The sequence below is a fragment of the Simochromis diagramma genome, unplaced genomic scaffold (assembly GCF_900408965.1).
Source record: "Simochromis diagramma unplaced genomic scaffold, fSimDia1.1 OVJJ01000816.1, whole genome shotgun sequence".
Taxonomy (NCBI): domain Eukaryota; kingdom Metazoa; phylum Chordata; class Actinopteri; order Cichliformes; family Cichlidae; genus Simochromis; species Simochromis diagramma.
In genome coordinates this window covers 6,749,814-6,774,597 of record NW_024386908.1, presented here as the reverse complement: position 1 = coordinate 6,774,597, position 24,784 = coordinate 6,749,814, and the positions used below count along the sequence as shown (strand labels likewise).

The window sequence follows — 24,784 nt, the reverse complement described above, 5'->3', positions numbered from 1 at the left end:
GGGGGGGAAAGGAACAAATCAGCATTTAGAGGAGTTTGTGCCTTTAACGGGGAGGTTTAATGGAATTCTTTTGCCAAAACAAAAATGGGGCTAAAAGGTTCATTTTGTTTTAACATATCACAATGAGGGGAGTAAGGAAGCCTTCTAGCTGAGGAGGATGTGAATCAGATGGCAGGTTATGAAGCAGATGCAAAGGAGATGACCTTTTAGGCTTTATTCAAAGACAAGAATGACTCCATGCAGTAAAAATCCATGTCTCGCTTTGGCAGGAGAGGCGGATTAGATTATGAATGAATCCTCGACTTCTTGTTTGTTCCGCTTTCACGAAAGCCTCGGCAGCTTGTTGTTTGTGGACAGCCTCTAGCTTGACAGATTCATTTTTCAGAGCGGTGTCTCTTGATTAGAAACAGAAAACTTCGTCCTACACTTCTTCATTTTCTTCTCACATGCAACCCAGATTCTCATTCTTCAGTGGGGTTTGAGTGCCAGAGAGGAAATCCAGCCTGGAGATTGTTTTGATATTGTTGGACACTGTCCTGGAAAACCTTTCCTACTCAGCGACAAGGGTGTTCTGGATTTAGAGCCACTGGCTTAAACACCTCAACTGATCACAGCAGTAAAGCTGCATGAAGAGCTCAGGATGTGCTGTTTTTCACACTTTTTTTTTTTTTTTTTGGAACTTAAAAAATTCAGTCTAAAAAGTTATAAGAAAACCTCTTTCATGGTCATTAGGTAACTTTTAGAGAAGGGCATCCCATTTAAAATCCATAATTTTCTAAGCATAATAGTGTATACTAGGATGGTTTGCTACTGGGCTAACATCTTCGAGGGGGTTGCGCAGACTTTACACCCTTCTTGTGTCCCAGTGTTTAACTTGGAGGAAAGATTGGCATAAGATTAAATAAATGGAACCTAATAAGAAACATAAGCACAAATGTGAACGGCGTGTGTGTTTGTATATGTGTGTTCATAAGAGTGCGAGAGACAGAAAAAAAAAAAAACTGAGCGACCTATTAGTAAGGCAACACTGTTCAGTCTGTGCACCTCGCTCAGCCTAAGACCAACATGCGTACACACAGGCAAGTTTGTTCTGTCATACTGGAATTAATCGAGTGTGGGGTTGTGTAAATCATTCCAAACCTCAGAAAACAGACACACAAAGACACACAAACACACACACACGTGTATACACACATATGCTTGCCAAGCAGCTATCCCCTGTAGTTGTGTGCAGAGGGCCAAACAGTGAAGGTCCAATTACTGAGCTGGAGCAACAGCACAGGGAACAATGAAGAACAGACGTTTTCTTGAATGTTTCAAAGCTATGCGAGCAACAGAAATAAGATTTTCTGCGCATTTTCCTGACGTTTTGGATACTGAAGGTTAGTCCAGAGACTAGCAGATTGTTAAATTAACCATTATTTGTTTTGTTTTTTGTTTTTTAAGTACATGTGATTGAAATGCCTGTCAGGCACCGGCATCGGTCAGGTCATTCATGTTCATGTGGGGGCTGAGACAGCAATCCTCGATCTACAAACACTAATCGTGATCCTTGTGCTCGTTAAGTGGTTTCAGACCAAACCCTGCAGGCCGCATTGGCTCCACAAGCCTTGTATTATGGTCAGCTTGTGGAGAGGAAAAGTAATTCGGGGTTTAGAGGAATATCAGACGCTGAGTAATGGACTCGGAGAGGGAACTGAGCTCAACTCTGTGTCAAAACATGCAGCGGAGCTGAAATGAAGTTGCCTGCAGCGCTTGCTAAGTGACGCAAAGCTGAGGTGTGTTTAGAGTTCCCGACTCGTGCCTGTGAGTGAGAGTCAATTTGGCACCAAGTTAATTACCTATACACACAGCTCTATTTGATGATGATTAAAGCCACACACACACACCTGCCCAGACACTGCCAGTCGCCAGCCTCGGCAGTTAGCAAGACATTAAAGGTGATGATTATTAGATGATAATAATTGAAAGGCTTTAAAGCCCAAGTGAGAGGTAAACAGTATAGATAGAAGGAGAGTCTCGTATAGGAAGACGAGATTTCGCTGCAAAAACCACGTAATTATTCCCCATTGAAATGACCACCCTGAGGCAGAACACAAATGATAGCTTTCAGTTTTGTTTTTGATTGGGAAAAACATAAAAAGGTCTCTTCCTTAGATTCTGGGCTCTTGTTGGTTGTTGAGGGCGACATCAATCACGTAGCGTTGCTGTTATGATGGGAAAACCTCTTCCAATTTTGGTGATCATGTTTCACAGTTTGATGTTTTGTGGCTTCATGTTTTTGCCTCAGTAACAAAAAAAAAAGAGACTGAGATCATCCTATGAATAATATTAAAGTTAGTTTTTTAGAAACCGAGTTAACACGCTGTGCATCCAAGCCAAACTGGCGACTCCCGCTCTCTGTTTTGGGTGTTGGATACACAAAGCCGTTATTTAGGAACATTTGCCAGAAAAGAGTGTTATTTAAAGGAGAGAGCTATGTCAGAAACATAACAGTTACATGGTTTCAGGTCAGAGTTCAGGAAATCTTATTTGTGAATCTGGGCTTGCTGTTTCAGAGCGTGCATCAGCAAACATGGCTCAGCTTCAGCCCCTCTTTCCCCAAATTGGTCTCATGTGTTTGACATTGTGTTCCCGAGGCTTAGACCGAGTTGAATGTCTCAACTCAGACCTAATCAGGGACAGCCTGCTCCTTTCCCCTGCCTTCAGAGAATTTTCGTCTTTCTCTCTTCCCTTGCGTCGCTCTCTTTAGCATTTCACCTCTCTTTCACGTTGCGACTCTTCCAGGCCCACGAACTAATCACTGTCAGCCAGCTTCACAAAACAGGAGCAGATGTACCAAACGAGATGGTTTAATGCGTTGCGAAAAACACGAGCTGGCAAATTTCTTGTGATTTATATGATGAAACATTTAGTTATCATTACATTGGGTGGTCGCCTGTCTCTGCAGAAGTCTGTGGGGACATACCCTATCTGTCGCTGCATCTCCATGTTGCCTGACATGATCCCAGAGGACCAGCGGCCCTCTAATTCATTCAGAGGGGAAATGGCTCCATCCAATCTGATGCCACCCAGACTCAGGAAATGGCCTGTTGTGATAAATGCGATATAAATGAGGGTGGGGAAAATTACAGGACTATCACCAAATTTACCAAAAAGCTGTGGATGCTGCTTTTGCTTGAGGACTTGTAGAGTCACAACTTTCAGTATTAAATGTTCAAAACATCTCTAATTAATGTTTTTGACAATCACTTCACTTCTGTTCACAGCAAGCTGTATATGGAGATGGACATAGGCATCATTAGTGGCCTCCTGATTTGGTGTTTAACATTATAGCCCTTCCGATTTTGTTTTGGAGACCTGGAGGTGTTGCATCCTCTCTCTGCTGCTCTCAAGTGGGGAGAAAAAGAGGCCAATGTACATTCATTACCATTCAAAGTTGCATAGGAACGCAGCTTCATCTTAAATGACTTTCCCATCTTACATAATAAGCCCCTAGCTGCCTTTGTGTTCTGTGGCAAGCAATCAAGCTGTGGTGTATCCTTCTGCCGGGACAATTTCTCCTCCAAGACACGGAGAATGTACCAGATTTTCATCCAGAGAGGTTAGCTGATGAAAGCTTTGGGGGTTTTCCAAGTGCTCTTCACAAAACAAATCCAAACAGTGATTTGTCTGCATTTCTGTGTTGTGAGATCCATCTGTTCCTTTTTTTTTCTGCCTGTGAAAATGGGGTTAAATTACCACTTGCATTAATGAGGTGGTAAATAAATGTCTCTTGTGTTTACACGAATGACCTCCAAAACCAGACAGTAAACTGAGGGGGGAGAAAAAGAGGGGTTCATTATCTCAAATCAACCAACCGTGGAAAACAACATGTGGGGCCCTGTTTGTGTGTGCATACGGCTATGTATCGTTGCATTTGTGTGTTTTGCATTTGTTTTTAATTATTTGAGACTTTACATGCATCTTTTGGAGTGTTGTAGAGGAAACCCCCAGGACTACCCCCCCCACCCTTTCCACCCTCGGGGCCTTTCAGACATCTGGTTGTGGATGGACACCTCATATCCCCAAGTAATACGTGCTGTTAAGCTCCTGGGAGCCACCGCTGTGCACATCATTACAACCCTCCTCGGGCTTTGCCTGGAAGTTCGCTGAAACCCTATCGTTTGGTTCAGAGGGGTACAAATATGCTCTATATCCTTTTATGCTACTTCCTTCCCAGTTCGTCTCCCATCTGTTGCAGATTAGTTTTCGTTGTGTGTTTAGAGAGCAAAGCCCATTGCTGAGCGGGACTGATAGTAAACCCAGAAGGTTTTAGTCAGAACTGTCAGGTAGGTCTGAATTAACAGAGAGGCCAACTGAGGATATGCCCGGCTGAGAAGAAAGACGAGGGGCGGGGGGGTTTAAAGAGAGAAGCAGACAGGGAGAGGGTGAGACAGGCTCCAAAGCCCACCAAACAGTGCGTCTGTTTACCCATGAACCTCAGGCCCACTACTCGAGGGTCAGTGTGGAATGCCAACATGGTCTGCCTGTCCAAATTCAACTGCAGTTGCTGGGTAGTAGAAGGAGAGATAAACAACCTTACAAAATGACCAGTCACGCCACTTTCCCTGTGATAGCGACTTTATTGAAGCACACAGCTCAAAGCCACTTTCATATAGCACACAGCCTCGATATCTGTCACCCCCCTGCAACCCAAACTTGCCGTCAGAATGTTTGCGTTGCCGTGCCGGGTCAAGTTGCCGTCGCTCAGCTGTTCTTTTATCAGTCTCCTTTCAAAATCTCTAGTAGAAATCTGCATAAATGGGGCTTTGGAATGCGCAGTGAAACTAAAAGCTCTGCTGTATGGTTTCACATACACACCCTTCTCCCAACTACAAGCAGCTTTGAGAACTGTGCCAGCCCGTGCAGGCCAGACTGCAGGCCGAGTGTGACAAAGTGCCCGGGGCTGCAAACTTGGTCAGACCCGTCTTTCCCAGCTCTTGTGTTTCCACCGCTAAATTATGGGAAAGCGAGGGTGCCGGCATTATAACACACAGCCGGTTTATGTGTGTGCGTTTGTGTGTGTGTGTGTGTTGGTCTGTTCTGCTTGACTGATGTGCCATCCCTTCAGGGTCCTGTCATTAAGCCTCTGTGTACACAACCCCAAACCCTGGCCCACATCTATCTCTTATACTGACTTGATGGGGGACTTGTGCACACACAGACACACAGACACACACGCATGCACACGCCAACAGCTTTCCCATAGTAAATGTGATGCAACTCCGTAGGTTGTCTTGCAGGATGTGTCATCAGATGTGACTGTTTTTACATTTACATCTCCCTCCTTCTTGTTATTTTTAATTTTATTTTCATTAGGAAATACTTGCATCTCACTTTGAGTGGCATAGCTCATTAAAAGCCCTGATTTATCTGTTTCCTTTGGCTGAAACATGTGACACACTGTAAATCAGTCAAATGGATACTTGCAGCAAGAGACAGGGACTTTTTGTAACAGCAATAACAATGCTGACTTAAGTCAACGTAGAGGAGATCAGCAAAAATAATAAAAGAGCCTACTTCGAGCCAACGCAGCTGGATGGTTGGACTCTCATTTCTGTGTTTCCAAGAGCAAGATATGTTGGGTCCTTTTTCTGTAGTAGTTTGTCATCCTTAAGTACAGTATCTGGGCTAAAAGCAGTTACTTTGTGACTTTTTCCCTCAAAAGAGCAGCTTTTATCTCCCTCTAACAATATTTTGTAGAAGTCTAATCAGAAAGGCCCGGCTTTTTTAGCCATTCAAGTGAAGCAAATCAGCAGCCCATTTCTCCTGTTAACAAGTACGAGATAACGTGGTTCTTGACATTTTTCATCTTCACCAGCAGTCACTCACTCACCTCTGTTCTGTTATAGTTATAAATATCTGCATATCTGCCTCTTTTTTTTTTTCTTTTCTTTTTAAAAAAAAAAAAATTCCAACCCACACACACTCCTCTCAAAGCCTCGGTTAAAATATCTTCTAGCCTGGCTTTTATTAAAGAAGGAATACATCACTTAACAATATCAAATTAGAGCTGGACGGGAGGCACAAGACTCTTTTCTCTCTCTTCTCTTCAGCGTGCACGCACACATGCAGCACTAGGATGACAACATGTTTGGCTTCCAGATGTATTCCCATTTTTCCATTGTGTTTCTCACTGATGTTCTAGTTCGTCATTGCAATGGAGTGTAAAAGTACTCTTATTTAAGACAGACTCATCACATTTAAAAGGTTGTTATTATACAGCTAAAGCCCACCTGTGCGGCCTAAATGGGACTAAAATTGGGACATTTTCATTAGATTTGGCAGCTAAAATGTATCTGAAATGTGCTGAGTGCAACTGTAAAAACTACAGGAAAAGCACTGTGTACATTGTATACTGCTTTTCTTAAGCCGGTGTCAAACTTTCAGTGTTGTAGTTTACAGTAGTTTAATCTGTCGGTAACTACATGTGCTTGAGTCACATATCAAGCAACACTCCCATACTCCAAATCAGAACATCTTGAAGAACTTGAAGAATTTCCAATTTTGAATTATAGTTGGTAAAAGTAAGACTAAGACAAGAAAAGTGTAGCTTCCAAACCCAATGCCTACCAAAGCTCCAATGACATCTGACAAACCCTTACATTTTATAGCACTTTTATTACCCCCTCTGTTGCCCCAGAGGTGTGTAGGTAACACCCTGGAGTGGTTAACAAATCTCAACAGAGGGTTTTATGACTTTAAACTTAAATTACACTCAACCGGGGAGTGTCAAGGAATATTAACACTGATGTGGCAAAAACCTCCAAGCTTCTCCACACTTCCACAGACCTGATTTGCAGCAGCGAGTCGGGCTGGTGGGCCTTGTTAGCGAGGGCTAAAGATCCCATTTCCTGGTGTGAAAGGCTGCTGTGAGGCGTCTGTCAGCGTGAATAGGGCTGAATGTAGAAATCAGTAAAATGTAATGGATGTGAATTGACGCAGGTCTCAGTGTGAGTAAGGGTACATGTGGCTGAAGCTAAACACTTGTGAAAACTGTATTTTTCAAGTCAGATTTAAGTAAGAGAGGTTTGTCCCATGGGTGTTGATGTTGATAACTGAGTTATATTCCCAGTAATATAAGACAAGATGTTTCTAAAAAAAACTAAAGAAAGTTTTGATTTTCATAACTAGGTGCATTTGTCACAAACCTAGCCTCATGGATCCCACCAGCTAGTGTACTCCTATACACTAGCTGGTGGGATCTATAGTGCTGATCCCAAACCTGGGTAAATGGGGGGCACACAGCGTAAAAATGTGTGCCAAATCAAACATTCAGATCAATCCACTGTGGCAATCCTTGGTAATGAGGAAGCAGCCGAAAGTACCTCTTTCTGTCTGTGGCTGTCAGTTTCTAGGTCTGCAGTATTCCTTGTTGTGTCAGGATCTTTAGGTAATCGGTTAGCAGACACTAGCCTTGCTTAAGGCATCAGTTTGACATAGTGCAAACCACTTATTTAAAAGCAAACTGTCTGAGCCGTCTCCTTATCAGAATAGGGAGTAGTTAATGCAACGGACATAGATTAGCACTGAAAGTTGCCACTGAAGACCATAACCTTTGGAAGACATACTAGTTCTTGCTTAAAAGCATATGTTTTCTTTAATCCTGGAGAACTGTTTGCACAATCTGGTGTATTTCATCATGTATTTGCACTTTACGCTACTTTAACATCAGGAATGATCTGCTTGAGCTTTTATGACAACCTGTCCTGCAGCATGTTGAGACATGCCACTGTCCTTGTTGATTTCGGTTTTGAGCAACCAGGGGGCGATTTCCTCCTTGTATTAGCATTCTAAGGGATCAGGTAAAGTGTTGCCCCTTGGGGTTGAAACAAAGCTGACAGACTGCAGGTGTGAATGACTGTTATAAATGAGAATGGAGAAGATCACTGCTGGAATGGAGCATCGTTTGCTTTGTAAACCTTCCCTCTGCAAGAAAGGTCAGGAAAAGTCTGAATTGCCAGTCAAGCTGTGTTCCAAAAGATAGAGAAATTTAAAAAAAAAAAGTGCAGCCAGAAAGCATAAGTAAGTGTGCTGTGTGTGTGCATTTGTGTGCAGCTTATGTGTAGTCTAGACTCTTGGATTTCAAGTTTAGAAAAGGCCAGGAGATCTTGTCTGAACCACAGTCCGAAGCTTATGCCAAGGAAATAAAACTCTGCTCACAAAGTCCTTTGAGACCTGATCAAAAGGTTTCTGTCCAAATTGCTTTGGACTTTACTGAATTTAGACCGATATTTTGAGCCAGTAATGTTACTGGATATCAGCCAAGGCTGTGTAAAAAGGAATCAAGAACCCGTGCTCCAGTCACTTCTCATTTAAAATCAGTAGTTTTTACCTGTTGTTGAACAAGATGGGATTAAGTTCTGTTTATAGCTGTTTTTGAAAAAGCAACTGAATGCAGAATAACACTGAGTACTTGCATTTTACAACATTAAAAAGGGTCTGTTTTTAACAAAATCCCAGCTGTGTGTTATTTTCATGCATCTGTGCTCATGCACTGAGCCCTGGGGTCAAATGTCGCTGCATAAACTCTCCATTAGCAAGATGCTAGTCATTAGCCTAAGACATGTGAAGGAAGCCTAAACATCATCTATTCTGCACATGTCTAATCGCTTTGCAGAGACCTAAAACATGAAATATTTGCCTCAAAATGACTTACACCCATTAAAAAGATATTGTCAAGCAATAAAACTACAGGATAATCTTAATGAGATAAAGTTCAGGTTTGTATGAGGTTTGCTGTTAAGATTAAAAAGCCAAGAAGAATAAAACAACTTTTAATGTCTCTATCATCGTGTTTCTTTAAATTTACAACAGATAAGCAAACCAACACCTGTAAGATTAATAAATCTGAATTAAAAAGGAGTCTTTCTGCTCTGTCAGACCCTCGTTTCTCTCTAGGAAGAGGCAGAGGAGACAGTAAGGTCAACTGTCCTTTTATGTTTTCTTAAGAACCATAGGTCTCTGGCCACAAGCCCAGGCCCCGTCTGAAAGGCAGATATTTGCCTATTGTCTGGTATAAAGCCACTCATCTGTCCTCCATTCAGCCAGGAGCATTCCTCACCCGCTCATTGGCTGGTTTCATTATCTGAATTAAGTTGCTGTCTATCACAAAAATAGGTTCCCTTCTCTACCTGTCTACCTGGAATAAGATTTGCCAAGCTTTTGAAATGCATATCCAGATAAATATCTTAGGAAACTTAATGCACATCTCTCTGAGGGTTAAACACAAAGTGGCTTTTGCAGTGCAGTGCCAAGACTCCTGGAAAACTCAAGAGCTTTTCTGAAAGGTTTACCCTCTAACTGGACTGCCAGGCTCCGCTGTCTCTTCTCTCAATTTCAAATATGTGTTGGTATGCCAGGAAAGAAGGCCGTGCTGGCAACGCACATAGACAGTCCCATCTCTAAGCACACAGAGATCCCTATTCTCTATCGCACTTTCCTAAGCTAATTAGCTAACTGAGTCATTTCTCATTTGTAACAGGTAATCCGACATGTGACAAACAGCTCTTTTGCCCTCTCCACAAGCAACTTTTTCGGGGTCGCCAGAGGAGAAGGCGTCTTTGTCTGCTGGACAATCGAGTAAACTCATTATTCATTTTTGACTCTTTAAATGAAGCCATTGCTGCTTTTCAGCCTTTCACAATGACGGATGATGGCGAGCTTGTCCAAATAATCACATCAAACTTCCCTAGGCTCATCTCAGCGAATTCTGTTTGCATACAGATTCTTCTTCTTCGTTGGCTTCATGCGTTATTTTTTTCCACCATGGAAGAATAAGTGTAACTTTTCACATTTGATGTCTACTAATGCAAGCGTCACCTTCGGGTGTCATTGTAGATCTGAGCTCTTTACACCTGGTTCTGCCAGATTGTTGGGAGTTTCTTAAAGTGAAGTATCATTTGACAATAACATCATTGTGGAGTGAGAGATGAGGATGGAGGGGACCCCTTTTTCTTGGTAATGTCCGAGATGGGCTGAACCCGACAGATCCTCTGCGTGAGAATTTCCTGAGATGGATGAGTTGAGACTTGAGGGGAAGCAAGGTCAACATTTAACTGGTGAAACACAAACAAGACCCAAGGAGCTGTCTAATCGACAAGCTGCTTTTAAATGACTGATCACCTCCAAACACAGAGTGTGTCAGGTGTCGATATGTTGACAAACAAAGACCCAAAGTTGCTATTATCAATATTTTTATATAAACAGTGGGTCACATGAATCCTTGTATGTGAAAGTGGATCATTTATAGCGAGGAACTCAGGAAGTCAAGTCAGGTTTAAAAACCTTTTAAAGCATCTTTTTAATTTTATTATTTTGGTTTTTAGCAGCTTCTGTAGATAGAAGGGTTTAGAGCAAAGGTTTTGCCAGTTTGTTGGTCTTGAATATTCAGGTGTGCTACAGTCTTCCCAGGAGTGGACATCCCAGCAGGCTCACCTCAAGTTCAGACCATGTGGTGGTCAGAGAAACTGATTAAAAACCCCAAGATTCCATCTCAGGCTCCACAGGCCTCAATTGTTAAAGTTCAAGTCAGTACAATTAGAAGAACACAGAACAGGTATGGATTGCTTGAAAGGGCTGCCAGGAGAACAACACTTTATTCCAAAAAGACCATGGCAGCATGGCTTGGTTTTGGAAAGCTGCATTTGAAAAAAAAAAAAAACAGACTTCTAGAACGATGTCATTTAAACAGACAAGACCAAAGAGATGCTTGACTTTAATGCACAGCTCCATGTTTGGAGAAAACCATTCACATCATATCAGCTTAAAAACTTCATACCAGTTTTGAGGCAGGGTGGTGGAGGAGTGATGATTTGGGCTTGTTTTGCAGCGATTGGACCATGAACTCCTCCGTATATCAAAGTGTTCTAGAGTTAAATCTCTGTCAAACAGTTAAAACTCAGCCCAAGTTGGCTCATGTAGCAAGGCAATGATCTTAAGCACGGCAGCACAACAGTCAACAGAATGGCTGAAAAAAGAAAGGAGCTAGTGTGTTGCAATGGCTATAAATGTGCTAAAATCAATTCAGGGTGCTCTCCATTAATATTAATGAATAAAAGGCTACAAAAGTGACTTACAACCATCCCCATAATTTCATGATATGTTGACTGGACTTACAACAGATGGCACACTTTTACAGATAACCTTAGTAATGTGATTAAATAAATGATGGATGGATGATGGTAAAATGAATGATGTTGGATACTAGACGTCTAAACAAGATACTTACTCACCTATTATAAACTATATAGTCTTTGAAGTCTTGTTCTACCCTATTTAATAGTTCTCCAGGATTAGTATTGTACATTAGTTGGATTTACAGTTTGTCATTGCTGCCCCTAGTGGCCAAAATATGTCATCATAAGTTTAAATTAGCTGTTTAAATGTACCATAATTTATCTCAGATTTCTTTTATCAGTGATGCCTCATTTTCATCAAGTAGCATTTACAATCAAACCTTTAAAGTACTCTTAATTTCCTCCTTTTTGAGCGTAAGTTGTTTTTTTTTTGTTTTGTTTTGTTTTTTAGATGAGATAGTGGAGCAGCTGGACCTAGAACCAATTACCCACCACATGATCTAATCAGCAGATGAGGACAAATTAATGCAACATTATTAGAGCAAATGGCATGAGATTCATCAAAGTGGATGACCCCAGGAACCACGGTGAAAGAGAGCAGCCACTCGCATTATAAATAGAATTTTAATCCCTAACTGGAAAGTGAAGAGGAAGGGAGTTCATCATAAACATATGTGAGTATTTCAAAACGCTATATATTTTTAAAAAATAGAAATCGCTTTTGAAGTTGAACAGTTACTCTGAAAGTTGAAAGTGGCAGGGTCGACATGAACAGTTGTGTGGCTTGCAGTACAAGATGTTTTGGAAAGACAGGACAGACTGATAGAGACAAAGAGAAAGTGTGAGAGAGGAGAGTGAACATGTCATCTGGCTCTCAGGAATCCTTCAGCTAGTCTAGGAGAGGGGGAGGGGGGTGCAGGGTGGAGGGCTTGGTGTCAGGGGAAGGGGGTGTTGACTCTGAAGGTTGTGTGTGTGTGTTGTGTGAGTGATTGAAGTGTAGTGGCAGGCAGGGGGACTGAGGGAGGGGCTGACGAGGCTTGGCTGCCCCAAGAGCACACTCTCACAGTGGGATCAGAGACACTACAGATAGAGACGTCGCCCTCCCTGGCCTCACTCATCGCTCACTGGACCTTAAAAAATTTGGATTCCTAACTGAGTTGTTATCCTGCTCCAGAGTGAGAGCTATCCTCCTCTTAGGCTCTCATCATAGCTGATGTTGACTTTCAAAGGTTGAGACTTTGGCGTGGGACACTTCCTGACTGAGTGGGATCTGGATCTGATTAGAATGTGGATCCACTGGGCTTGATGCAGCAGACATGTAGCCAGAGCTGCGCGACCAGGGGATTGTGGAAGTGAATGAGGGCTTTATGCAAAGGGTGGAAAAGGAGATGCTGTTCCTGGAGGTAAGAGAAAAGTGGATGAGTAGGCGAAACTTACTGAAACTTGCAAACACGTTTGAACCTCTGCTGGTGGAAAATTCTTCCACAGGTCCAGCCATTACGCACACTTAGGAGGAACCTGTGTGTGTATGTATGCTTTGTATTTTAAAAACGTCTTATTTTAGCATCTTGAGGCGGTGTGTACAGTTTTTTTTTGAGAGGCTGTGCAGGTGGTCTTACTCCTGACTGTGTTAATCTCCTCTGCACCCCCTGACACCCATTTGGCTTTAAAATAACACTCTTTAGCAGTCAAAGAGCAGTGACCTCAGCCTTTGAACTCCGCAATCTAATTGTTTTCCTAAATCAAATCTTACAGCACTCAGAAAAAACTCATTTTTTGTTTATTTATTTTTATTCTAATACTTATAGACCATTATATGAACTGCAGGTAACTAAGCTTTAACTGTTGTTGGGAACTCTTCCTTTTACTTCATTTGAAAATAACATTTGACTCACTCGATGACGGAGTACCCCCAGAAAACGGTCAGATAAGTGGGAGAGTCACACATGGTTAAGTTAGCTGGCTACATCTGGCCCCTGTTTACACATCCCCAATGATGTGATTCTTTAAACGTCTTCTTTTTTTTTTTTTTTTTTTAGCCTGTTTAACCTCCTCCTGTGACGTCTTCGTTGTGACCCTGCTGCTGGATTCAGCCGAATAGGTGGACATTTTTTTTTTGTTTTTGTTTTCCACAAAGGCAGTCATTGTGTTATTGCCAAGAGGTGACATGGTGAAATGTGAGTTGCTGTGTATGTTGGCTCAGGAATCCGCAGTCACCTTTTTCTCCTGTTAGTGGGATGAGAAGCAGGAGAGCCGCGGGGCAGACGGAAAGTGTTAGAGCTGCTAAACCATAAGCAAGCCACCCTCAAACTGATCAGCTAATGTCTAACTGACTGTAATACGAGCACCTCAATGTTTCACCCGTTTTCTGGTTTTAGTGTCTTTTTAAAAAAAAGGCATTTTCTGCTTTATTTTACTTACATGATAGGGATGTCCGACAGTGCTAATCCTATTATAAAAATAATGGGTACCTGCTGCTTCATACAAAGGTGTATTAAAAAAAAAAACCCCCACACAGACAGTGATATTTAAGGTTTTAAGTTTTAGCCCTCAGGCCTTCAAACCAATTCAGAAACAACTATATTATTGCTAATTTAGTGGCATTAAATAATCTTTATAATAAGAATTACTCATCTACATCTACTTACTGGTCTTAACTAGGTTAGACGAGATAAAGCAGAACAAGTAAAGAAAAGCTTCTGAGTGATAACATTATCTATTCTACCATAAAACCTGATAGATTAGTCACTGAGGAACAAAGCGACACTCAAAAAACCCTTTGTCCTGAGATAAGAGCTGTGGTTTAGACCTTAAACACCATTTGTAATCTGTAAATTTCAAGTTTTGAAGCCCTAGGCTTTATTCAACTGTATGCTAATTATGGGTATGTTAATACCTGTCTTCTTAGGGGGGTTGGATTGTGGTGGAGGAAACCCTGCCAGCCCGCTCACCTCACTCCCCAGGCTTTCCACTTTGCATTGTGAGTTCAGTTGCGGCTGATAGTTAACCTTTTGAAGGGGAAACTCATTCTTGTGGTTGCGTTTTTTTTTCTGTCTTTGCTTGTTTCTTTGACACAGTTCAACAGTTCCTAACAGTCCTTAACCACTACCTCCCACTCTAATCATTTTTGCCCAGTCCACAAGTGACTGGGTATCACAATACACAAATCTTTGTCTGAGTAAGTTTGCAAGTTCTACAGGCATAGTTAACAACTCAATATTTTGGTCAATGGCAGCTATTGAGACTATAATGTCCCCAATGGTGCTGCTCTTTTGTGAACGAGGTGGGCCGGTGTAAGATTTATGACTGCTTTACCCCAAACAAGCCCTATTCTGGTCTGGATTTGCATGTCAAAGAGGGCAGGGCCAGAAAAACTGTTTTCGACACCTTCGAGACCAAAGTTGTTATCAGGTCAATAAAGGTGGGAGACACACAACGAGATGGATTGACCTCCAGTCATGTACGACTGTTATCAGCTTGTACAGAGAAACAACAAAAGCTGCTTGAAAGGCGGCTGACAGCGGAGTCACACCGCAGTCGAGTGGGCGCATGCAGTTCTCCACACCACTAAATCATTCATTGTTATTTTTGAATTATTTTGAACATCACTATAAACTCCATGCAGTGATCACCGCACGTGGGCATCCTTACAGCTGCTTGATAGGCTTCAAGCCTCGCTAGCATCGAGGATAAGACCAACAGATGCCTCGTGGCTAACAGATGGAAATTTCAGCTGCGTCTTGTTATGTCAGAGTATTACTAGCTTAGATTAAACCAAGCCTCTTTTTACTGACAGTAAAGTGATCCTGAAATTGTTTATTATGCACAACACACGTCAACCCAGTTAATCAAGTTCTGTAATCTCTGTATCTGTTCTTCGCCTAACTTGACATCCGATCCGCTTCAGTGCTTGATTTGTGAACTTACAGGTGATCGTATCACAACCACTTCATTTATAAACTATGTCATAAGAATGACATAGTTTATAAAGTGCTTTCTTTCCATCTCTCTCTGACATCTACCTTTTGTTGATGTTGCAATGGGCACAAGTCAAGTAAATGTATCATGGTGTATACATCTCCACTTAAAAAGAAATGACTTTTTTAAACTGCTTATTGCAAACTGTGTCCTGCATGCTTACCATAGGGGGGGGGGGAGCCTGGTATGATTTTTTCCATTATAAATCTTTCATCAGAGTTTGTCTCGAGTATCCTTTGATGATGGACAATTTTCACTCTTCCAGCATGATCCTGTAATGGAATAAACAAAGGAAGCCTGATAAAGTACACTAATGGATGGAAAATAACATATTAGCTATTTTTGAGCATGACTCAAGAGGTTTGAATCGTGGAAGGATTCTGTGAGATGCCACGGAGAACTTGTCCTTTCTTCTCTGTTTGCTCTTTGCTCTTCTCGTATTTTTCTAGCCATTATGTTAAACTCTAAAAACAGCGCTGGGATAAGAGCAATTATCTTGTTGAGAAAGGAGAAGAAACAGAGATTAAAACTAATTGGCGGATTTGAGGCTTTTAAGAAATTCGGAGGACTTTACAGTAAGTGCAAAAAAAAATCCCAGATCAGCAGTATCCCAGCCAACTGGTGCCAAGAAGGTAAAAGCCAGAACTTTGTGTGTAATTAGAGAAAGTATATGAAGCAAACAGAGGAGGGCTAAAAAGCATATATGAATGAAAGGCTGGGTCTGTTCTTTATGACTCCTAATCCTTCTTTGTTTGCTTGCAGCACCCGTGTGTGATGAACCTGGAGCGCGGTGAGAGAGGGGAGCGTCCTTTACCCCGAGGCCCCGAGATGGAAACTCGCACTGGGGGGAAGATGGGGAAGATATCCGTGGGCTTCCAGAGGAGCTCCACCTCAGATGATGACTCCGGATGTGCGTTGGAAGAGTATGCGTGGGTGCCACCAGGACTCAGGCCTGAACAGGTAGGACCTTAATTCCCAAATTACTTAATTTGACCATTATGAAAAACACACACTTGCTTTTTGTCTCACTGCTATGTCTCCCAGTGTTGTCTTTTTAATGGGTACAAACGTCCAAATTTTAGCTGACAAAGGATTTTTTTTTTTTTTTTTTTTTTTTTGTGAAAACCTGCAAGTTGATAGCATGCTTTTAGTTTAGTTCAAACAAGGTTATGTGCACAGTGCATTCCCTATGCCCTAATAGCAGATTAGTAGTGCTGCATGCTCAACTCAACATCTAGCTGTGGATTTTTAAAAAAAATTTTTGCATCTAGTAGTGTAAATACGGTGAACGCATTCATCCCATTTCAGTTAGAAATTGCTGCGGTCTCGCATATTTTCCTATATTTTCTTCACGGCACTGCTCACCAACAAACAAAAGTTTGTTCGTGTTTCCATTGCTCCTGTCAGGGGAAATTAACCAAGGCAAACATTAACATTTACAGTCCCTTTGCTGTCTCCCTTTTATGTGGAGAGATTTAACAGTCGGGCGCCTGTGACTGCAGAGGGGTTGACATGTTTGGCTGGGAGTGTCACAAAAAAAAGGAGCGTTGCTGTGTGTGCAGTCATTCTCCACTGATATCCTTCACCTGAATAGAAGAAAGAGGAAAAACTCCTCGTCTTTTGTTTCCTCTTGAAGAGATCAATCTGCCGGTTATTTGACAAAATTCCATTTAACATGTCTCCATCTCCAGGTCCAGATGTATTTCGCCTGCCTGCCAGAAGACAAGGTGCCATACGTCAACAGCCCAGGAGAGAAACACAGAATCAGACAGCTCCTATACCAGCTGCCGCCGCATGACAACGAGGTAGAGATCTTTATAGAAAAGAGATAGAACATATGAGAACTGAAGAGGAAATACGGAGCTCAGCCAAGATACGATGAAACTAACATTCATGTGTGACTATTGCTTTAAAAAAGTTGCCTTTTTCTGGCATTTTGTTATAACTTAGTTCAGTCTAAGAAGGTTTTTGAATGTGTTACAGCTGATTTTTTGTTTTGTTTTTTTACACACAATTCTAAAGGTGATCCTGAGAGGTCAGGAGTGCAACTTAGGAAAACACCAGCAAATACACAAATGGTGCAAAAGTCCACAAAATACAACGGCTGTTGGAAAAAAAGCCATGAGGGAAGTGTCTTTGGAGAGACGATAAGGTGACGGAACAGTTGCGGAAGTGACAGAAACCAAAACATCTCAAGGATTACTCTGAAACAAGCTTAAAAGAAGCAGAGGATTTATCTAATACTATAGACACATGTATGCTATTAGCCGTTTAGTGTTAGCTTCTCACTTCCGCAGCAGTTTAATCACATTATTGTCTCCCCAAAAACACTTCTGTTTGCAGCATTTTTTTTCTATTTTCAGGTGTTTTCATAAACCAAATCCAGCAGTTGAGTAAATCTCACACAATCTTGCTGTTCTTTTTATAATTAAGCTGAAACAAGGGCTACATTCCCTCAACCCTGGTTTAAAAAAAACAAAAAAAACAAAAACAAAAAAGCCCTAATGTGACAGTAAAGCACAAGCCAGCCTCTTCTACATGGCTTTATGGTGTGTAAACCAGCACCCCTTTCACATCTGTGTTAATAGAGTTTACATTAGGCGATATGGTCGAGTGTTATCACCAGCATGGGGGAGGGAAGGGGTCCACTGACATAGGTGGTCTCTATGCACACAATAGGTACACACAAACAATGTTTGACTGAGCGGTTTGATGTTTGTTGGCAGACCTGGTGGTTGTGGAAGCAAACTGCCCGAGGATTCCTTGCGTAACTGTGGTTAGAAGGGATAAGCGCTTTGTGCGCATGGAAGGCAGTGAGCGTGTGCATCTGTGTGTGTGTGCGCGTATGAGCTCACACATCGTTTACTGTTGTTTAGAGAACAACCGAGCTGGTTGTTAGGACAGTCCTGGTCCTTTTTATCTGAACCTTCATCACCCGCTCTAAACACGGAGGAAGGGTTTGTGTATTGCTCATGTCATCCTTTCAACGCAACCTTGAGGAGGATTGACATTAATTAAACCCTTTTCCAGCCACATATGGACTCGCTGTGATAATTTCCCCCAAAGTTGCATGAAAAGATGAAAGCCAAAACATCCGCAGTAATTGCTGGAGGTCTCAAGATGCCGTTTCTCATCTTCCTCATCTAAATTGACCTTTTTGTTTCTCTCTCTCTTTTTTTTTTTTTTCTTTTATCAACAGGTGCGTTACTGCCACTCTCTAACAGAGGAAGAAAAGAGGGAGCTCCACATGTTTAGCACTCAGAGGAAGAGAGAGGCCCTGGGGAGGGGAACACCCAAAGTTCTACCCCGAGCTCTGCAACACACCCGCTGTGAAAATGTAGGTGCTACACATGAAAACTCATAACCACACATATACCCACATGCTGTAAGTGCACTAAAAGACCTAGCATCACTTAACACTCACATAGCCACGTGGTAATAATTTACAGGGAAACCAACTGGTGGGTCTTAAGTTATTTATATCATGTGCTACTAACATCCTCTATCCAATCCAAATGCCTGGCAACCCAAAGAACAACCTGATTGGCTAGTGTAGCGGCTTTAATCATCGACATAAACTTCCCTGTTAGGTAGGGCGAGAGAGGAAACAAGGAAATTGGGAGGATCGTGTTTAAACCAAGTAGACAAGCTAATTTTTCATGAGGAAATCAGCCAATTTCCTCCTGCCCCACTATATCCCAGCGTGACACACTGCAACAAGAATCCAAAGGTTAATAAGTCATTCTTACCATAGTCTTCAAATCCAGTTTTTTCCAAAGCAGTCACACTATGTGGTATATAATTCCAAATTTACTGTTTGTTTACAGTATATGCAGCTGGTTGTAAGACTTTATGGCGATGTGGAGATGGCTTTTTTTTTTTTTTTTTTTTTTTTGCCTTTATGTGGACAGGCCAATTTTTTTTTTTCATGATTATTTGTAAATATTTTTTGGAAAGTTGGACTTTTGGGAAAAGAGCCACCTTGGTTCCATTTTCCGGCTGAAGTCACAAGGAGCAAACAACAAAAATGGCAACAATCCTAAAGCCCAATCTCTTATTTTATACCGCTCATTTAGCGATGCATAACATTTAGTGCCAGTCAAACCATCCTTGATCATGTTTCTGAAAAACTTCCCTTCAGTGCAGCAGATGTAAATATTAGTATTGTGTGGCTTCCGCCAAATTCAAGCAAGCAAGCAAGTGAGCCACATCCTCTGTCGGGTATCCAAGAAGAACAGATGAAATGCGGCCATGTGTGTTCCCCTAGACAGGCAGATGAAGTCTGTCACCATTTGAAAACAGCTGCTAACATGGGGATGCAAGGTCACAGACACTGAACGGACTAACATGATGACCAGCGACCACGCGCATGTGGTTAGGCACATCGGAAATGCATGTGTATTCACTCAGCCTCTGCAAGCTGTTATCACCCTCTAACTCAGACAGCCATGCTTCTACTGCACATGCGATTCAAAAATATATCATGAAGACAATTGGACACACACTTTGTCAGGCTCTAGTTTCCTGGTGCCTGACTTTCAGCGACAGGCAACACCCCCATATCCAAGGCCCCTTTCTGTTCACCCTTGTATAATAATGGTTAACAGCTGGGCACACAATCCCATGCTGCCTATGGGTGTCTCATAACTCTGCCTAGTTATATAAAGACTACATTCAGACATGCTCGGACCATCTCTGCGGAGTCATATGAGTCTTCCACTTAGAACCAAGGTCGAGTGCTTTCTGTTTTAAGATTACAGGACAAAAACGCTGCCCACTTCCTCAGTTATGTCTAATGAATAATTGAGGGTTTCATTGCAGAGTAAACAGCCGCTGATTGAAATCCAGAGAAAGCCAAATAAGTTTGAGCTTGTCCTCTAATCTTCCGTTGGTAAAGCAGGGCTAGATTCGTGTTTTCTTTTTTTAAATGAACACATTTACCTACTTGCAAAGTGTTGTAACTCGGGAAGATTTACATGTGCAATCTTTTTTTTTTAATAGCAAGCTGTGTTGCCGTGAAAAGATTATCTTTCATTGAGGATTATCATTAAATAGGAGTCATTGATGCGTTTTTAAATACACTCCTTTGGCATTTGCACTATGACAACCTGTTGTTTGGCCTTCTTTGTCTTAGCATCACTGCAAATGGAACGTCAGCAGATATATGATATATTTTGAATATCTATCTCATCTCATTTATCTCTTCTTTGTTTGCCCTGCACGGGTCGTGGGTATCAACTGTATCTTACACGTACTGTAAAATGTCATTCCTCTATGCAATTGTTTCTTTATTTACCCCCACACATTTATTCTCAAGGTACGGGTATTTATCACCTAAGCAGAGCTATGTTCTCAATGAACTCTCAGTATTCCCTCCCGCCTTTGGAATCTCATGGGTTATCTGTTGTGTTTATCAGTGCTGTGGAGACATCAAGGGAGGCGAGATGGCAATTTTTGCATCCAGAGCAGGACCGAACCCCTGCTGGCACCCGGCGTGCTTCGTGTGTGCCACGTGTCAAGAACTCTTGGTGGATCTGATCTATTTCTACCATAGTGGCAAGATCCTCTGCGGCAGACACCACGCCGAGCTTCTAAAACCGCGATGTTCTTCCTGTGATGAGGTAAATGGCAGTAATGGTATACTGGTTACTGTTAATGTTTTAAAAGGATTCCTCATAATTAACATTAGAATATGCTTTTCCCGTTAGATCATCTTTGCAGATGAGTGCACTGAAGCAGAGGGTCGTCATTGGCACATGAAGCACTTTGCCTGTTTTGAGTGTGGGACAATGCTAGGAGGCCAGCGGTACATCATGAAGGATGGAAGGCCCTACTGCTGTGGGTGCTTTGAGTCATTGTACGCAGAGTACTGTGAATCCTGTGGTGAAAACATTGGTAAGTTATATTTTCACTTCATTCTCCTATACTAAAAACAAGGTCCCACTGATGTATTCTTTTGTGTACTTAATTTTTTTTAATCACATCATATAGGTGTTGACCACGCCCAGATGACCTATGAAGGTGTACACTGGCATGCCACTGACCAGTGCTTCTGTTGTGCCCAGTGTAAGACATCCTTGCTGGGTTGCCCATTCCTGCCCAAGCAAGGTCACATCTATTGCTCAAAGGCCTGCAGCCAGGGGGAAGACATTCATGCCTCAGACTCATCTGATTCTGCATTCCAGTCTGCTCGTTCACGTGAATCCCGGCGCAGTGTTCGTATGGGGAAGAGCAGCAGGCCAGCTGAACAATGGAGGCAGTCACAGCTTTTCAATCCTCCTGCCACCGTCCCCTCGTTTGAGCACAAGCATGAAAATGGTGAGGGTGAAGCAGACGCCGATGGTGACATTGATATTGTAGGGCGTAAGCTTGCTCATTTCGGCCTGGATGAGGAGAGGTTCTGGCGAGAGCGGGAGGAGCCGGATGCAGGGGGAGAGGAGGATCCAGAAGAGTGGGCCCAGCACGAAGACTATATGACTCAGCTTCTACTCAAGTTTGGTGACCGTGGGATGGTACACCAACTTCAGCAACCATCCCAAAAATCTCCTAGTCTTTCTGGTGACACAAACAGGCTAATAAGTATGTCTGATCCCTGGCTAAAGCCCGATACTACATCTATGGGGATTGCTTCTCCCACTCCTGCCAGTCCCACCCAGAGTCATTCTTCCAGCCAATCCCGAGCCAACAGCCTTAGCCCTGGACTGATGAGCAAGAAGAACCTGCCTGAAATGTATTGGGCCCAATCGCAGGACGGGCTGGGAGATTCAGCCTATGGGAGCCACCCAGGTCCTGCCAGTGCCAGAAAGATCCAAGAATTGGAGTTGGACCAAGATCAGGACCAGTCTGGGGCAAGACAGGCCTTCTGGGCAGACAGCAGACAGTGGTATGAAGACTCTTTGGAGTGTATTGCTGATGAGCTGAGGAATGTTGAAAAGAGTGTTGGAGACTCCATGGATTCCCTGGCTCTTTCAAATATCACTGGTAAGGAGATGTTTATATGAATTTAATTGTTTTGTTTTATTAAAAAAAAAGCTCAAAATTGACCTTCCTTGTTCATCCTCCTTAGGTGCATCAGTGGATGGAGATGGGAGGGACAGACCTTCAGTCTATACCCTTCATCCCATGCAGAATCCCTTGGTGGCAGAGAACTGTGAAAAGATGAGCAACATGGGAACGTTTAATTCCTCTCATCTTCATCACAGTGCCAATTCCCTCAATCTAAAACTGGACAAGGGAAATGAAGATGACGAGGAAGAAATAGCACTGACATTGAGGGGAGACACACAAGGTGGCATTCACTCATTGTCTCCACATTCGGAAGACCTTCCTGCCACCTTTGTTCATGCTCCAGCTCTGAGGAGAAGCAAGTCCCAATCCCGGCCCCCTCAGATGGTCAAGTTCTCAGAAGACACTGTGGATAATGGATATAATGATGGATATGAGGTCAATATCAGAAAGCACCCCATGAGTGAGAAGCCACACAGAAGGGCATACTGTCCAGATGAGATGGGCAGAGAAAGAATCCGCCCGACAAGCCACATAGGGCGCAACAGGCAGCACCACCACCGGTCAGGCAGGCACCATAGGAGCCGCAAGACTCGGTCAGACAATGCCCTTCACATGGTGCCTTTGGAGAAGGCGCAGAGGCCGTATGAGCCCCAACAGCAAGGTCTTGTAAATCCGCCATATGGTGCTATGCTCCTGCAACATCCTTCACACAGGTTGCCAGTTGCTTATCCCCAAACTCGATCTGACTATATGCTTGGGAGCTCGATGCATAATGACCCACGGGTTGAGCACTTCATGGGGCTCTACAGAGATGAGGATGACTCATGCTCTACTTGCTCTTCCTCATCATCGGACTCTGAGGAGGAGGGCTATTTTCTAGGTCAGCCAATCCCTCAGCCCCGATCTACTGTGCGCTACTATGCAGAGGACTACCCAACAAGGGTCACGGCCCTTTCTTCCCAGAGCCATGGCCCACAGACTGGTCGGCAGAAGAGTCAACGGTCCAAAAACTGTATAATTTCTTAAAAACACCAGAGTGTATTTACTTGAGAATCTGCACAATGCCAAACAATGCGGTCAAGATTTTCAGTATGTATGGTGGTTTACACAGATCAAATCTGAGATTAGAATAACAGCACTAACATGTAGTGTATGGCCAAATTCAAAATGCATATCGTATTTCAGGCCTATATCGACTGAAACAAGACGTCTTTAATTTCAACTCTTAGGACCACAAAAAAGATGTGCAACATATAGTTTTTGTGTGTGTGTGTGTGTGTGTGTGTGCGTGTGTTCAAAGGTGGCCTCAGTACTGGGTCTTACTGATTTTCAGCACTAAGATAATGCACGGACTGATAAAGTTGAACACTTTTTGCTTCAGATTATGTACAGCTGGCGGTGGAGAAGTTAAACTTTAATTTCAGCTTTTGCTATTCAGTTTTACTTTTTAAAATGTTTTATGTTCATTTAATTTTTGCAGCAGTATCTTTTCTGTATTAAAGTGGCACAAAGGTTAATAACGTAGAACATAGAAACTAACCAAATAATTATTTAAAACATAATACAAAATTAAAATGTACATACTAAGTTAAGATTTTAATACTGCTATTTTTATATCCACGTTTAAAATGGTTGTTTTGCTTTAAGTCTATGATTAAAAAAATGTTTTAATAGTGAAAAGAACTCTTAATATGTTATGAGAAACAACTAAGACAGTGCCACTTTCTTCAGTTACGTGCCATGCTATTCAATAACAGTGCCACATATATTCCACTATTGGTGTACAATTTCTAAAATGACTGGCAGACCCACCAGTATTTTCCATATTCAGCCCAGCTGTTCACTACCATTGCTCTGAAATAATCAGCAAAAATGCTTTGTGATGTAAAAACGCTTGTAATAAATATTTTTCTTCAAAGCCTCAAAACTGACTGTTCTGTTATTGAGTTTGGAAATTGTTATTGCAACCACAGACTACTTAAAAGGCCGGCTCATGTGTTTCTGGACCGTGCATTTTGACATTGCATTATAGCTCTTGGTCATCAATAGCTATACAACGCTGCACGAAAAACCTTGAATGCTTTGGTTGCTTGCAGATTGCCATGGTTTCCAGTAGATTACATGGAAGATCCCAACTTGTGTGCAAACACTCGCAAACTATTTGAAACTGAAAAGTATGACACAAACCAGAAGTGGAGAACTTTTGCTTTCAAAGTAAACATTTTTTTTTCACTTTTGAAATTCAATGGTTGCAGGGAAAGGCATAACTTTTTACTTTGAAGGCAAACGTTCCCCGTTTCTGGATTGTGTTGCACTTTCTCCAAATTTTACTACAGCTCAGAACAATTGGCAAACATTTACAGACAAGTTGGCATTTTCTGAACAAACTGTGGGCAACTGCTGCAATCTACTAGAGAGCAAAGCAATCACAAGCATGGTTTTTGTACAGCACGCTGTTTTCACCTGGTCACAGCCCGCAACCACATGTATCAACTGGTCAGGGAATACACAGCCGCCAAACTTTCTAGGCTATAGCTTTCTAGGCAAGCTATGTCTATAAATTGTATGGGTGAATTCCATTGTACAAACATATTAATAAGTATCAACTAGCCGACTAATAAGACACTAGAGGTGCAGTTTGTCTTAATAAAATTGACCTTTCAAAGAACATGAGCACT

At 42.2% G+C, this 24,784-nt stretch overlaps 1 protein-coding gene across 9 annotated transcripts in view; it reads left to right on the top strand.

Annotated features, from left to right (window-relative positions):
- prickle1b (prickle homolog 1b) overlaps nucleotides 1–24,033 on the top strand; it is a 75,638-nt gene extending 51,605 nt beyond the window's left edge. For 4 of the 9 annotated variants that reach the window (XM_040035166.1, XM_040035165.1, XM_040035167.1 and 1 more), the window contains exons 2-8: nucleotides 15,861–16,058; nucleotides 16,790–16,903; nucleotides 18,298–18,435; nucleotides 20,516–20,719; nucleotides 20,807–20,993; nucleotides 21,090–22,079; nucleotides 22,165–24,033. In XM_040035166.1, coding sequence (XP_039891100.1) covers nucleotides 15,873–16,058; nucleotides 16,790–16,903; nucleotides 18,298–18,435; nucleotides 20,516–20,719; nucleotides 20,807–20,993; nucleotides 21,090–22,079; nucleotides 22,165–23,132 — 2,787 coding nt within the window. In that variant the 5' untranslated portion in view covers nucleotides 15,861–15,872 and the 3' untranslated portion in view covers nucleotides 23,133–24,033. Of the gene's footprint in view, nucleotides 1–11,571; nucleotides 11,795–12,114; nucleotides 12,524–13,159; nucleotides 13,222–14,028; nucleotides 14,101–15,860; nucleotides 16,059–16,789; nucleotides 16,904–18,297; nucleotides 18,436–20,515; nucleotides 20,720–20,806; nucleotides 20,994–21,089; nucleotides 22,080–22,164 lie in introns of those variants that run through there. The other 5 variants (XM_040035164.1, XM_040035160.1, XM_040035161.1 and 2 more) reach the window with 4 other exon arrangements.
- Nucleotides 24,034–24,784: the final 751 nt, after the last annotated feature.